The sequence below is a fragment of the Emydura macquarii genome, unplaced genomic scaffold, assembly GCF_026122565.2.
Source record: "Emydura macquarii macquarii isolate MOO-44397 ecotype Brisbane River unplaced genomic scaffold, CSIRO-AGI_Emac_v2 contig_1230, whole genome shotgun sequence".
Classification (NCBI taxonomy): Eukaryota; Metazoa; Chordata; order Testudines; family Chelidae; genus Emydura; species Emydura macquarii.
The window spans coordinates 7809821-7825224 of record NW_027131367.1 but is presented as its reverse complement, the minus strand read 5'-3'; the positions used below and the strand labels follow the sequence as shown (position 1 = coordinate 7825224).

At 42.2% G+C, this 15404-nt stretch overlaps 1 protein-coding gene across 1 annotated transcript in view; it reads left to right on the top strand.

Annotated features, from left to right (window-relative positions):
- Positions 1-14512, top strand: part of RHBDL3 (rhomboid like 3) — a 51500-nt gene extending 36988 nt beyond the window's left edge. Inside the window, exons 6-7 of the mRNA XM_067547812.1 lie at positions 9258-9318; positions 12223-14512. Of these exons, the coding sequence (XP_067403913.1) occupies positions 9258-9318; positions 12223-12494 (333 nt within the window). The 3' untranslated portion in view covers positions 12495-14512. The remainder of the gene's footprint in view (positions 1-9257; positions 9319-12222) is intronic.
- Positions 14513-15404: the final 892 nt, after the last annotated feature.

The following is a 15404-nucleotide window of genomic DNA, read 5'->3' as shown; positions in this document are numbered from 1 at the left end:
CTGAACTCCTTCAGACTATATGGTTCAAGGGTGTAGGGCAGGCAACTGTCCCTTCCATGACTTACCAGAATTTAGGAGGACCAGTATGGTAGCACATTAGCCAATGAGAACCACAGAATCTATCTGTTTTCAGCGGACTCATCCCCTTTATACTTCTTACTACCAAATTCTGCCTCCTCTTTACCACTAAGGACAATGCACGGCCTGTCTCTGGATTCAGGCCTACATATTCCATCGTGAATGCTGCTCTTATTTCAAGATAACACAGTAGGCTTCACCTTGTTGGCAGGCAGTCAATCTGTCTGTAGGTAGGTCTATTGCACCCTTCCCTATTGTTCTGAACTGTATGATTCTGCGTATTTGCTTTCATCTGGCTTTTGATGTGTTAAAAAAGTTACACCAATCCACTGAGGAGACAGGACTGAAGAGCACTCAGTGGGTTGCCTCATAAACGAAGCTTTGCTCTAGTGTCCCAGCTTCTAACCTGAATGCTCTGCACCCAGCAGCCAACTTGGGCCTTTGGGTGACTTTACAGCCATTGCAGTGCTCCACGCTCCTAGCACCACGCACACTAAACAGGTATGAGAATAAGACTGAGGAGCATAAGGGCATTTGAATTTCACTGGGATTTTGGCACCAGACTCCCCTAGACCCTTTTGCAGATTTCAGCTTAAAACTTGATCCTGGATGGTACCAGCTACCGGATACTTTGTACTGACGTATCACCTTTCATTTACCATTCCAAAGCACTTTACAAAGGTTGGTAAATACCGTTCTCCCAGATTTAAATGTTGGGAGTCTGAGACACAGAGCAATTAAGTGACTTGCCTGAGTTCACACAGCAAGTTAATGGTAGAACTGGGAACAAAACCCAGCACTCTTGACCCCCAGTCCCCTGACCTAACTGTGATAAGACTGCAGTTTTTCCAATTACTGGGCTCCAGGACTGCTGGTGGTACAGCACTGCTCTTCGCACAGACACCAGGAGTGTTAAAGCAACATACAGTAGATAAACCATATAAAAATTATGGTAACCCGGCCCACTCTGGGATGTGAGTGGGGAGGACAATGAGAGCCAGCTGCACTGCAGATGGCAGTTCTGTTGCTTTGTGGGCACTGAGGAAGGCAGGAGGGTATTTTGGACTTATATCATAGCCAAAAGAAAAACTTGACTTTAAATAAAGCAATGGTTCTCAAGCTGCAGCCCACAAACCACCACTCAGATGGGCAGCTTTTCGTAGAGGTCTACAAAATGAAGTATTATGAGACCCTGGAGTGGGACTACAGTGATGGGTTATTGAATTTAGAAGGGTACAGATGAAAGAGGTTTATATAGCTAGGTTCAGAGCTGAATGCAATCATGCCCCTTGCGCCAAAGAATTCTTCCCTGAAACCTCCTGGTCCTTGCTCTTTGGAAACCTGGCATCAGCTGATAGAAAGGGGCCGGTGATGATTAAAAGCTAGAGAGAGATGGACTCTTTGACTGATTTCTAATCCACTCAGATATTGTTGGTTCAAAAGATCAACTTTGATTTGTGCACCGCTTAGAAGAGAGAAAAGGAGCAGAGAAAGGAAGATTGTAATGGGAAAATAGATACACTCTGGCTATATATTGGGCACCAAATTGTCCAGCTTCGCTTGCATTAGGATGTATTCTTTCACTAATGTGAGCGGCATCATGAAGTTATGTGGGTTGCTTTATAGAGACAAGGCTCCTTTCAGCATGTACACACCCTGATGCCCTTTCCGGGACTTCTGCAGTGCATAGAGGGTGGAAGGATGATTGGCCCAGTGGGTAGGACACTAGCTTGGGAGTTCTGAGGTCAATTCTCTGGTCTGTCATGTGTTTCCTGTGTGACCTCAGTCTCTGTGTGCCTGAGCTGGAAAATGGGGAGAGTGGCACTGTCCTACCTGATGGGGGTGTTGAGAGCTTAACTACATTAAAGACTGTAAAGTGCTCAGATGGGATGTGTATATGGGGCCATATAAGTGCCTCACACAGATATAGGGCCCAGGTATCTAACTCCTGATTTCATATACAGGATACACTGTAAAGTTACTTTCCCAGCTCCACCTGTGAACACTGGCCCCATGTGGCATGACAGTTCAGCTCTGTGCTTTCATCTCCACCTTTCTTATTTTCTCCTGGAGTTCTTTTATTACGTAGCAGCCAGTTAAACAGTGCCCTCCCACAAGCTCAAACACACACACATGGATTTCCAAGATGGGAAATTGATGTTAACTAAATGCCTGAAATAGACCAATTGCAGCTGGAATGCAGGTGGAGGGGTTGTATTTTGTCATGGGCATAGCTTTATTGATGTCTTGGTACTTACAAACATTTGTTCAGAAATTACACTTTCCTGAGGCTGACATTTTCTCTCCCTCTCTGGTCCTGTCTTCACCCCCAATCTCTGGGCATCAATCTAATAATTAAGGGCCCAGTCCTGCAAGGTGCTGAGCACACTGAGATCCCATTGATTTCTATGCCGCTCAGCACCCCCAGAAGAGGTGCTTCATGGAGTGCCCTGAAAATCTTAGGACATTCCCTAATGCATGTGGCCATTTGTTCATACACACAGGCACTTACACCAGCAGTTGCACTTGTGGCTGAGGCGGATTGCAGTTTCCAGGTGTAAATACTGAGATTTGTACCTTTAAGAATTTGACCCTAAAAGTATCATCATAATTCCATAGCTTCCTACGGCTTTGAAGTTTCGTGACAACAATGAGCAGAGAACTCCGATCCTTATGTGCCACAAACACAGCGTCCCATTCCCCTTCAGCTAGAGGAGAATCTCTGTTCCATGTAGAAGACTTATAACACGCAGCTGAGCAGTTCTGCTTCTGTCCAGTAGTGGGCAGCAGTCTGTGCACACATGCGCGTGCACACACACACTCATTCATTCATTTTTAGTGCATTGTTTGGGTTTCTTAAAGTGTCGCATCATTTTACCTTTGTTTTCTCCTATTTAATGATCGCCACAGAAGCATGAGTCACTTTGCAAAACGATCAGTAGTGTACCAAGAAATAACTGAAATGACTTTTATGAACCTTTCCTGCCCATCCATTCATGGTGTCTTCTTTTCTTTTCTTTCTCCCCTGCTCACTTAATATTCATGTGAGAATCTCTTACATAATGAAAAAGACGCTTTGCATTTGCCACTCCATCGCATTCGTTGACAATACTCATCTTTTTGAACGGATGGTTTGGAGGGGGAAGGGAGAATGTCTCATCTGAATTTTCCATTTCCCTTGTGCCTCCTGGTAACTGAAGGAAATTTAAAATGTCCCTACTTGTAAAATAGAGAGAGAAAGAGAGAGCAAGAGAGAGTCCTGAAAATAAATAAAATAACCAACAGGAGCAAGCAATAAAATGTTTCATCCTAAGGAAAATAATAAGGGGAAAAAAAACAAACAAAGCTGCAAGGAAATTAAGATTGAAGGAGGAAACAGTATTAATCAGTGTGAGCTCAGAGCCTTCTGACTACATTTGCTGTCTCTGTGAAGAGAGAAAATGAGTTACTTTATTTTGCACAGATTGCATTCTTGCAGCTGCTGATGTGATTTATACAGAGATCCCACATAAAACTTTATATATGGTAAAATATTCTTTCAGTAGTTTACAAAGCCACTGGGTACATCAGGAGCTGGACCCTTGACTCCATGAATATTACTTTCCTTGGTGCACAGATGATTTAATTTGTTCTATTAGTCTGGCTGTTGAGAGATGTTTTGAAACCTCTTAATGCTCTGATATCTCACGCTACCTTACACAGGCAAAATTCCTTTGGAAAGAATCTGAGATCAGGTGCTTAATAATACTGCTTTGTGCTTCTAGATACATCAGGTGATGATGAGTATATAAGAACCTAAATAGAATAGGTCTCTACAGCATCTTCCTTGTGAGGATTTCCAAGCACTTTTGAAATAAAGTTAAATTAAGCCTGCCTCACAGCACTCTAGTGAATTGGCTATGTATTATCATTCTCACTTTATAGATTTGGGAGCTGATGACAGAGTCTTGCCCAGGGAAACCTGTGATGGGCCACACGTCTTGACATTCTGCAAGTCTCTGTTTTGTGTGGCCCCAGATTCATGATGTTCTGCACAATGTGAACCCGTATCAAAGAGCGAGCAGGCAGGCTTTGGCAGTTTTATGTACAGTGTTGGAATTTTCTTGGTAGAACTAAGTCTACAAACATTTCTGTACATTTTCTTTCTTTTGGAAAGCACATGCGCTCAGAGGGCTTAACTGTACTGGGAAATTACAGTGTATTAATCCTACAAGCTACCCACAATTAGCTGACATGATGTTAAACATGACAGTCCTTGTCCATGCTGAGTAAATCATCTTAGTTAATATGTTTTAATGCAACATAGTTTCCCAGTGTAAACAAGCCCATACTTGGTGTATCTTTCATCCCTGAAACCTTGAGTGTTTCCTGCGAAGTATAATGCCATTTTTATAATTAAGTTTGGAATATTTTTATTTTTATGGGTTTCAACTGTATTGATGTTTATTTCCAAGTGGTTTTTTTTATTTAAGTTTTTGTTACCAACCTTAAATTTTTGCACTAGCTGGAAATTAAAACAGAACTTGATACTACTTTATTTAAAACTTAATTACTTTAGCAGTTGAGATTCATAAGATTCAGAAATAGAGCTGTAATATTACGACACAGTCCTATTTTACAATAGGTCCTATTAGTTTATTTGCTAGATAGAACTGACCGCAAAACAGAGCATTAGTTGTCTGTGAATGCAACATATATGTATTTAATTTCTCCGTTCCATAACTTTTTTTATTAATGTGAGAAGTTATTTCAGTCTTTTTGGGATGGAGGAAGAAAACGTCAGTTATAAACACTTACTGATTTAAAATCGAATCTTTCCAAGCCTATATATAATTATCAAACTAGACTGTTGACCTATAAAGATGTTAACTGAGATGAGATATGACTCCTTTATGAATGCTGACCTACTTGTGTGCTCCTGGAAATCTACATAGCAATCTGGCTCCAACTGAAGTGAATTGGGACACTTGCTACTCAACCCAACGGCAGTGACATCTGCTGCTTAGAATTTAACACATCAGCAACCAAAGACATGGTCTCTGTTTTGGGTGAATGTATTTCATGTAGAGAGGAGCCAAAACCAAACTCTCAGATCCAAACAGCCTGAAACTCTGGAGAAATTTGCAGATCTGAACTTTGGGTCTGAACCACTGAAGCCAATTAGAGTCTTTCTACTGATTTTAGTAGGCTTTGGATCAAGCCCTCTGTGATTACTTCCATCTTTGTAGCAGACTGATCCAAACTCCAGGCCTGAACACCGGGAAAGTTCACTTCCAAACTATGCAGCTTGGGCCCAGTGTCAATTTCATGCCTCCACTCCCCCACCTGCTCCTTTACCTTTTGTCTTCCATGTCTGCAGATCAGTACAGACCAGTGGAAGAAGCGGGAGACTTGCACACCAAGGAAAATGCTCTTTGTGTATTTAGCTGTCTTATTGGCCTATTCCATATAGATTGTTAACTAGACAAGCCTTTCATTGAATTCAGCGAATGCCTAATTATACCGCCAACTGCTTCAACTTCCCATAGCTCTTTTGTACAGTTTCTTTTGTAGCTTAAATTTGTTCAGAGAATTTAGATGAAGTTATAAAACTGTCAGTGTTTGGACAATAAAAAAGAAAACAATAAGACTTGCCTACCTTCAGTGGGTGCATGCATCCTGATGCCATGCAGTATGAATATATATACACTGTTCACATATACCATTGATTTTTCATCTCCAGTTTTTAAACTCTTTTCCCCTTGTATAAATTTTGTTTGCATTACTGAGCTGTTGCCGTCTCTGCATGTACAGCAGAGTCACCAACTCCTCCTCTGCAGCTGGTAGTGCAGGTTAGTAGCTCTCCTTCTCAGCTTTTGAGCTAGTGGGAGCTCTACAGATTGCTTAGCAGAAGGGACAGCCACCAAAACATGGTACGCAGCAGTCCTGCTTGCAGTGCCTACATGTGAAAGGCATGGTGAACCAAGACTTTAGCCTGCTCCTTCGCTTGCCTCCTGCCACTTGGCCAGATGCACATTCTAGTCGTGTAAATGTGTTTGGGGATGAGGCAGGAATATAGCCACGTGTCATGTGTGCTGTAATCCCACTCCCTGGCCATATAGTTTGTGAATGATGGCCTGCATATTACCCTTCAATTTGGGTAAAAATACAAATAATTTTAATGCCACCTGATTCCAATATGTTTGTGTGAGCTCTTGTCTCCCCCACAGGAATTTTTTAACCTGTTTCCACGAAGAATCCCTTAAGGGCTGTACATGTGCTTTAATGAGAAGATATTTATATGCATTGCCTGGCAAAGATTCATCAAAGATGAATGATTTATTTTAAGAGGGAAAGGTTGGTCCAGAGGGTAAAGCACTATAATGGGAGCTTAGACCCAGCTCTGCCATGGACTTGCTGTTCAAATCACTTTTACCCTTTTGGCTTCGGCTTCCTCATCTGTTAAATGAGCATAATCTTTCCTAACTCCCCAGGGTGCTGTGGGGCTTTATTCATACACATTTGTAAGGCCCTTGGAGATTTCTGTGTGGAAGGGACCAAACAAGTGCAATGATTTATTCAGCTATTTATTTTATAAACAAACACTTGCTTGTCAGGCTCTGGTAGTTGTTGCTTCTGTTACCCTAGGCTCCTTACCAGCCTTTCTCTGGTGCTTAGCACAAATGTGGCACTGGCCGCTGTCGCAGACAGGATACTGGTCTACATGGACCACAAGTGTGGCCCAGTGTGGCAATCCTTGTGTGCCATCTTGGACCATTGCCGCCGTTCTATTTCTTTACTGCCTGTTTGTGCAGCACCTCGCAGGACGGGCTTCTGGTTAGGGCCTTTTGGCTCTACCGTCATACAATGACTACATTCCAGTGTTTACATTACTACATTCCACTAGATGCTGAGCACCCGTAGCTCCCACCACTAACAATGAGAGTTGAGGGCAGTCGGATGTTCACAGGATCAGCCCTCAAGTCCATAAAGAAAGAGAACAGATGCAGGCCGTGACCCTTCCTTGTGCCTAATTTTGTGCACTCTGAGTAGTCCCTTTGAAACCAAAAATCTTCTGAGGTCAAAAGGAGCATTCCATTGATCTCAGTGGGCTTTGGATCAGGCCTACAGTATGTACAGTTAAGCATGCACTTAAGTCTTTGCAGAATCAAGGCAAGATTACTGTATTCTGGCTGTAAGCTATTTTCCAAGATTGCTGAGAGAAGCTGGTTACATAGAATGGGTCTCTCAAGGAAATAGTGGGATGCCTGAAATTCTTAGAGATGGAAAACCTCTTAAAGATGGGTTTGCTTCAGCACAGGACTTTTTAGTCATGAGACAAGTAGTAAAGGCAGTGGGGGGAATAGGGAGACTATAGTGGGAGGGAAACTTCCCTCCTTTAATGACAGCTTTAAAGACACTGCTCATGTTCTGAAGTTAGTTGCACCTTCTCCCTGGTTTTAGAATTGATCTTAACCAAACTAAGCACCCCCTGTGGCTGGCAAAATTTAGTAAAAGTTTACTAAATATTTAATAATTTGAGAAACATTTGTCTTTAATCAAAAAAAAAAAATCAACTAGGCCTATTAAACTAGGGCTTTTCATTATGCCAGTAAGGTGCCTCCAAGACGCATTTGTTTCAATGGCCTGTCTAATTCACATATCCTTCTATGGTATTTCTAAGGCACTTTTTACTCGGTATCTACATGTTTGCACTAAGAGGACAAGAAAAAGGATTAAACTCCCATGCATTTATTGTGGGCCATAACTTAAATGATCTGTGTTTTTAATAAAGCTGGTCGGGAAATGGATTTTTTTTTTCCCCTCTAGAAAGTTTTGATTTTTCATCTAGAAACAACAACTAAAAAGTTTTGGGCTGTAAAGTTTTCTGTTTTCAGGATTTTGGCTTTTTTTTAATTAAAAATCAAAACTTTCCATACAAAGCAGATACTTTCTGCAAAAAATAAATCAAAAACCCAATTTTCTGTTGAAAAGTAGTTTAGATGGACCATTTTTGACCAGGCCTAGTAATTAAGCCCTGAATATTTTGTCTAACCTTTTTCCTCAAGACCTGAGTTCGTCCTTTAAATCTTGAGCACTGCAAACACTGTAGCAAGATTCCTTTAGGCAGATAATATCAGTGCTGGGCTATTGATCCTCTGATGTGTTTTAGCTCAAGAGAAAGGTGCAAGGTCATTCAGATTTCCTGCTTGGAAAAAGTAAAGGGATGCTGATGTTTCCAAGCTCCTTACTGTACTGTTTGGATGAAAAGGAAATGATAGGGGGAAAAATATATCATTTTAAAGAGGGAGAAATATTTTGGTACCTCATTGTTTTCAATACTTGTTAATGCCGCTCTGATTACCCAAGAACGTTCTTCTCCCCTAGTTCAGCTGGAGGAAGCAAGGGTGCGTCTGCCTTTCATACAGAACCTAACCACTTAAAGCGTTGGTGAGATGATGTAAGGGTTAATTAATTACATTCTCTCTGCCCTCCCAACCCCCCACTCCAAACCCTTCTCTCTTTGCTAAGCTCCCAAACTTTGAGGTCACACCCACAAAAATAGACCTGTGACATGTTTTTTCCAAATTTACAGCTTTGAGTCTTCAGTCTGTGTTCAACAATGTCCCTGACCCCCCCCCCCCCACCACCACCACCCCGCCACACACACAGTTGATTGCACTACATTTCTAATTCTAGTTGCCCCTTCTTATCATTTCCAATATAATCTCAAACTTCTGGGATAACCTGCCCTTACCCCCCCAGGGCCCTCCCTCACACCCAGCATAGCTGACCTGTAAACATCCATCTAGGATTAAGAGCGTGAAAAAAGGAATAGAAGTTTAAAGCCCATGTGATGCGGAGGGATTAAATAGGATTCCCAGTTCTATGGATTTACTGTGCTTTCACATTTTCGTCTTCTGGCCAGTAATGCTGCAGAGTGAAGGATTCAATTTACTTGTGAAAGCTAATCCTCAATTTCATGTGTCTCTGCTTTTGGCCGGGTGAGTCAAGAACTCTTGGGAGTGTGGCAAGGGCAGCACTAATTGGAGCAGAGCTAGTGTGTTCCCATTATACATATGGGACGAGATCAGACTTCTTGATGTTCAGCAAGTATCTAGATTTTCAGATTCCCAGGGCATAAAAAAGTGCATAAATTGTACCCAGCATAATTTTGTTTTTGTTGTCTCCTTTTCCAGAACTGGTCTGGAATGAAGTGCCAATTCAAGCTGCTGCGCATGGCTGTTGTCTTGATCTGTAGTAAGTATTGTAATATGTTTGGTGTGCGCATAATCCAGTTTTGTTTACCGTTGTCATTCGTGGTCATGTTAAACCCAGGGTAATTTGGCTCTGTACCTGGGAACCAGCAGCCGGAATTCACGACAGCAAAAACCTGATCACTCTGGAATGCAGAATCTGGATTCAAATGCTAAACATGAGCATTTGGAAGAATTCTTTTCATCGATGTAGGAAGCATCTGTACTACAGTGGCACAGCTGTAGCACCATAGCTGTTCTGCTGTAGTGTAGAGACATGGGTTTAGAAGCAAGAATGGGCCTGTATCACTAGTGCTATAAATCATTGCTCTTGTGCCATCTATAAGTAACCAACAGAACTGCAGGTAAAGTACCCTACAACATAAGGGCTTGATCCTGTATAGGCCCAACTGCTTTCAATCTGTCCTCAGTGCCTGAGGCAGTGCAGGTGGCTGGAATCACAAAGAAATTATAAATGGTAAGTCAGAATTTCTTTTTGAATTAGGACTAAGTGGCAGAGAAAAATCTAAATGAGAGGTTGTGTGAGAGGCATTCTTAGACTTCAAAACTTATTTCTAGGATTCCGGTTGAGATTTTTACATTTCCATTTTTGTAATTAAAAAAAAAAAAAAAAAAAAAAAAAGTGAATGTAGCAGGCTCTGAAACCTGAATGCGCAGAACAAGTACACCAGAGCCAGCAGCAGCAATGCAAGTATTTCTGTATCTCCTGGCCCATGTGTCTGAACACAGATCTGGAAGGGTTACCTCTAGGGGTAAGAGATTTGTTCTCCCCTGACTTGGGTCCTGGCTTTCCTGATGAAACTGCCAGCGAGGAAACTGACTGTGGTAGTGTTATCCTCTAGCAACTGGACAAGGTCAGTCAATTCATCTTGCATAGATTATTGATAGATGTTTTTGGTCATTGCAGACCTATGTCTGATTCAGACAAGTGACATAAAGAAAGAGAGGCTTCTCTCTAAGGTTTCTAAGTTCAATGTTGAAATATTTGAGTTTGTGTTTTATTTCCGAGAAACCAGCAACCTTTGTGGAAAAGCACAAGCAATTAGAGGAGCATTTGCTTGTGGAATGTGGGAAATGCCACCCAAAATGCCTCACTGGGTGGGAAATTCAATGGGGCTGGTGGCGATTGGGGTAGCCCCAGTTGACCAGGGAAGGAGTACACACACTGAGGAGATGCTTCAGAGTCTCTAGCCACTCCTTAGCTCTCTTGAGGAGGAAAGGGGGATCCCTCACCATCCTCTTTCACTAATTTAAATCCTTGTCCGGGCCACATGGAGCCTCTTCTTGCTCCTTTCCAGCAACCCCACCCTCCTCACCCTGTACTAAAGGCTTTAGAGCTGTGTTTTGCAGATGCTGTGGGTGCAACCGATTGCCTGTTTCGGGGGTCAGGAAGGAATTTTGTTTTCCCATAGGGGCCAAATTAACGGAGGCCTGGGGAATTTTTCATCTTCTTTGCAACACCCTGGAAGTACAGTAGAGTTAAATAGGAACAGAATTTAGTAATTCGTGACAATCCGTGGTAAGGATGCTAGTTCGTCACAACTTGTGGCTGGTTTCCAATGTGATTAACAGGATAAAAGGCATGGTTCCCAGAAGTAAAAGACATGGGATTTTACTGGTGGACTTTGTGCTTATAGAATAGGGGAAGTCCTTATGGTCTTTGTAGCCTGAATTCCCCCTTTTTAGTATCCTCAGTCCCCCTCGCGGTGGTGTGTGTGCATGGTAGGACTCAGAAGAGCGAGTTGAGTCCTATGGTTAAGCTAAGGAGAGACTGCCCCAAGTTATGGGTTATATGGTAGGCGTCCTGGAATCCCTGCACTGGAACCAATTTAAACTGCTTGAAAGAAGAGAGTATGGGTGGGTTGTGCCCCTCCTGTGTGTTAAGTTGAATAAAGTTGTAGCCTGCCGCTTAAATCCATCCCTGTGTTTGTTTTCATTCTCCACTGTGTCTACATCAAGTGAAATAGGAGTACAGAGGTGATCTGTTGTGTCTGACTAGGGAGAGAGCTGGGGAGAGAAAAGATATGTCATGTGCTGACTGGACCAAGTGAAGAGGAGGAGGCGAGGGACGGCCACTGAGAGGGGGATTTAAAAGAAGAAAAAATTCTACCAAAAATGTTTTCCTATTTTCACAAAAAGCAACCAGAAGAATTTAGAGCTGAGAATTTCTGATCTAGATCTGTTTCTGAACTCCCACAAAGTTTGGGGCCGTACAGAGCTGAGGATTTGATTCTGCCCAATCTTTAAGGAAAACCAAAACCCACATGCAAGTTCCTCTTCCAGCCATGTTTCTGCTGCCAGGCTTATCAATGATTGACTAACAGCCACCTTGCCTGGCTCACACAGCATATTAACTAAACAAAACAAGAAACCCTGTCATTACAATAACTGCATGAAGGGTAACTCTCTGTCTGGCATACATATGAGATCGCTTGGGCTGCAGTGCCTGTTGCTTGCTAAGATTATCCTTGTGCTCTATGTCTATGTTGCATACAGTAGTGAACACGTGATCAGTATTCAATGAATAGTAGAGAGTCCTAGCCAGCAGGAAATCAACAGCAGCCCTAGGAAACACCCGGACAAATATAGAAAATAAAAGAGCACTTTACACTGTTTGCCAGCACTGAAGTTACATGTCTTATGTCTGATGTACAGTGAGCTGATTGACCAAAACTGGTCTATCACTTCCCCTTTGCTTATAGTGTAGTGCAGTTTCTCTCTGTTTGGAAAGGCAGCGAACTCTGCGCTATCCATGAGATGGAAAGAGATGTTTATGAAACAGCACATGCAGTTCTCCAGTCATTGACGTGAAGGAGCCCCAAGTGGAGGCAGAGAAGGATTGAGATGGACAAGGGGCTTATTTTTTTTTTCTTTCTCTCTATTCCAGTGAGCTTTGAATTTGGAAGGGCTGTTTGGCTGCGGTTCCATCCATCTGCTTACCCTCCATGTCCACACCCAAGTTTCGTTGCCCACTTGGGTGGGGTGCTGGTTGGAATCACATTGGGTGTGGTCATCCTAAGGAACTATGAGCAGAGACTCCAAGACCAGTCCTTATGGTGGATCTTTATTTTTATTTATGTCATCTTTGTATTGTTCGCCATCTTCTGGAATGTTTTCGCCTACACTCTGTTGGATCTGAAGCTACCTCCACCTCCTTGAAGCCTGGGACAGAGAACTCTGGAGAGCAAAAGACTTTTCCATCTGCCAGCTATGTTAAATGAATAGAAACTGAGGATTTATTTTTATATGACAATTAGGGAATAAGTAAATGGTCTTCTGAAAATGCCCAAGTTAAGGAAACGTATGACATCCTTTCTGTCTGACTGTACTGTGTGCTGAAGAAGATGATTGAAGCTAAAGCCTAACAACAGAACTGGCCTGAGAGAAGTTTGGGTGTGGGTCATACAGATTCTGTTAACACTCAATTGGGACCCAATCCTGCAGCCTATCCATTGTGGCTACTCCCATGAGGAAAGCCTGCAAGATCAACCTTGTGTTTGTAATTGGGCATTTATCACTCCGTTTATTAGTGCACATGCCGATGTTTAGTTTGGGTCATTTAAATTTTTCCAGGTCATGCTGGATCCGTGACCAACTGGTTTATGAAACTCCTGTGTTTAACTGAACAGTAAAAGAAAAACAAGCTTCACTTTTACTAACTAAAGACTCAAGGGATGCTTGCAAGGCCACTTGAATTTGGTTTTAATGGTTGAGTTTGACTGTTCAGCCGTGCCACTGCCATTGTCTTATTACTTGAATGGTTATTTAAATATTTAGTCTATAGTTTAAACTGTCTTAAGCAACTTCCAAAGGGGACAGCAAAACTTGGTCATGCGTCATGGTAAGGATTGATCTTTAACTAACCATCAAACAAAATTGCACTAGAAACATTGGGAATAGTAGAAAGTGGCTGCTTGAGACAGGACAACCTGTCAGAGGTGGGCGTTACCAACAGTGCATGTTTCACTTGATTTTCTCAACTAGTTGTGGTAAATAATGTGGCTGGGTTTTCTTTTCTGGGAGGGGGAAGTTTAGGATTTTGCTCACATTCAGTTGTTTTTTATATTGGTTGACAATCAGGTTGTTTTATTCTGCCCTTTCTTTCTGGCTGTCTGTGGTCTAACACCCTGTCTGCAATAAGTTTGGAAAGAGTGTCAGAACTTCTCTGGCAGAGTTTGCTGAAACTTGGCTCTTGCTAGAAGAGTGTGGACGTGATTTCCCTCACCAATGTAGACGAAGAGTATGCGGGCTATAAAACCATGCTACAAACCATTCAATATGCTAGGGGCCAAGTTTATCCACCAAAGTCAGCGGAGTTACACCAGGATTTATTTGGAACTAGTTCCCTACCTAAGTGTGTCATCCCTGGCTTGGCTGGTATGACCGAAGCTTGTAAAACACTGGGGATAACTGTTGTGTGTGGACACAAAGTCTTGCCTAGGCAATGGATGTTCAGGGATCAGCAACAGTTTGTTGCAATGCCTTTTTGCCTAGTGTAGCTAGACCATAGGTTTTAGACCCCCCTAACTGTTTACAGTACAGTTTGTAAAACAAAAAGGCCTAGTAGCATGACTCACCATGCTTATATAGACCAGAGAGACCATTTAAAATCCTTTGTAGCATGGGCCATGCTTTAAGCACAAATTTCTAGTAAGGTGCTTACATTATTTCACATTTCACTGTCGATAGCTAATTGCATAGTAGGAAAAAAAACAGTCCGGGAAGGTGTAGGATTTACACTTTTGTAGGTTGCCTGTAATTCCTCTGCCCCTTCTGTATTCTCATAGGTTTTAAGGCCAGAAAAGACCATCAGATCATCCAGTGTGACCATTATAACACAGGCCATAGAATTTCATCATGACTTAAGCATATCTTCTATCTTACATAGATGCCCTTGATAATACAAACAAGGTGTGTGTGCATAGTGTGAAATTCACTCTTGTGCAGCGGGCTAGCAGGAGGCCTATGCATCATTTAAATCTCACCTAAGACAGATACTGGGGACTTAGGTGAGACATGAGCAGAGCATAGATCTAGTTGGTCCTGTGCATAGGGGTGAATTTCACCCATCCCAGAAGATATGGGTAGGGGACATGGCTTCTAAATCACAAGCTGAGAGGGCCAAAAAATGCTCCATTTTTGTGGGAGTCTTTTTCAGTTTTTTTTCCTTTTTTTAAAAAAAAAAAAGTTTTGATGGACAGTTTTTGACTAGCTCTATTTACAAGGCTTGTAATTCCCCTACCTGCATCCTGACATTGTCTCCTGAGATCTGTCTCTCCTATTTCAAAGTCACCAGGCCTGAAACCCTAGCAGGTGGCTTCCTAATCTCTGCCAAAGACAAGATCACATAGTTAGATGATTTGGGCACAGTTTAGAATCAATCTCACTGTCACTACAACAGTGAGTTTTGTTCATCTTTCAGTAACATCTTTCTTCATTTTTGAGCTTTACTCTCTTGCCCGTGTAGATGATGCCCAGTGCCTCCTGCTGCAGTGCTGAGGGCTGTGACCTCCTCCCAAGCGTTAACTCAGTGATGTTCTTCATCCGTCATTTTAATCTCTGCTGCTTTCTATAAAACACTCTCCATTGGTAATGTCTGGTTCCACTGAAGTCAATTGCAAACCTCCCATTGACTAAATTGGAGTCAGGGTTTCTCCCCATCTGTTTTCAGGGTATTATATGAGCTTTATCTGTAAAGGAAACTTTCCTTTTCCCTTCTTCATTCACAATATATGAAAGTTTTTTAAGTTAATTGCAACAGCAACAAAATTTTTCCCCTTAGTCTAATGCATTGTTCATAGGACCATGCTTCAAGCAAGGCTTGTAGTTCGGGAGCACGTGTGGGTTTCTTTGGTATGGGTCCAATTCCAAGTGCCATTTTATCCCTGCAGTTCAGATCCAGCTCTAAACAAACACATGTGCAAGAGTTTGGATCCAGTGTTCCAGGTCAGGGATCATTCCCCCACAAGTCTGTGTACTTCATAATGATAGATGCAGTGCAGTAGTAGCTGTGTTGGTTGCAGGATATTAGAGAGACAAGATGGGTGAGGTAAATAAAAATATCATCTC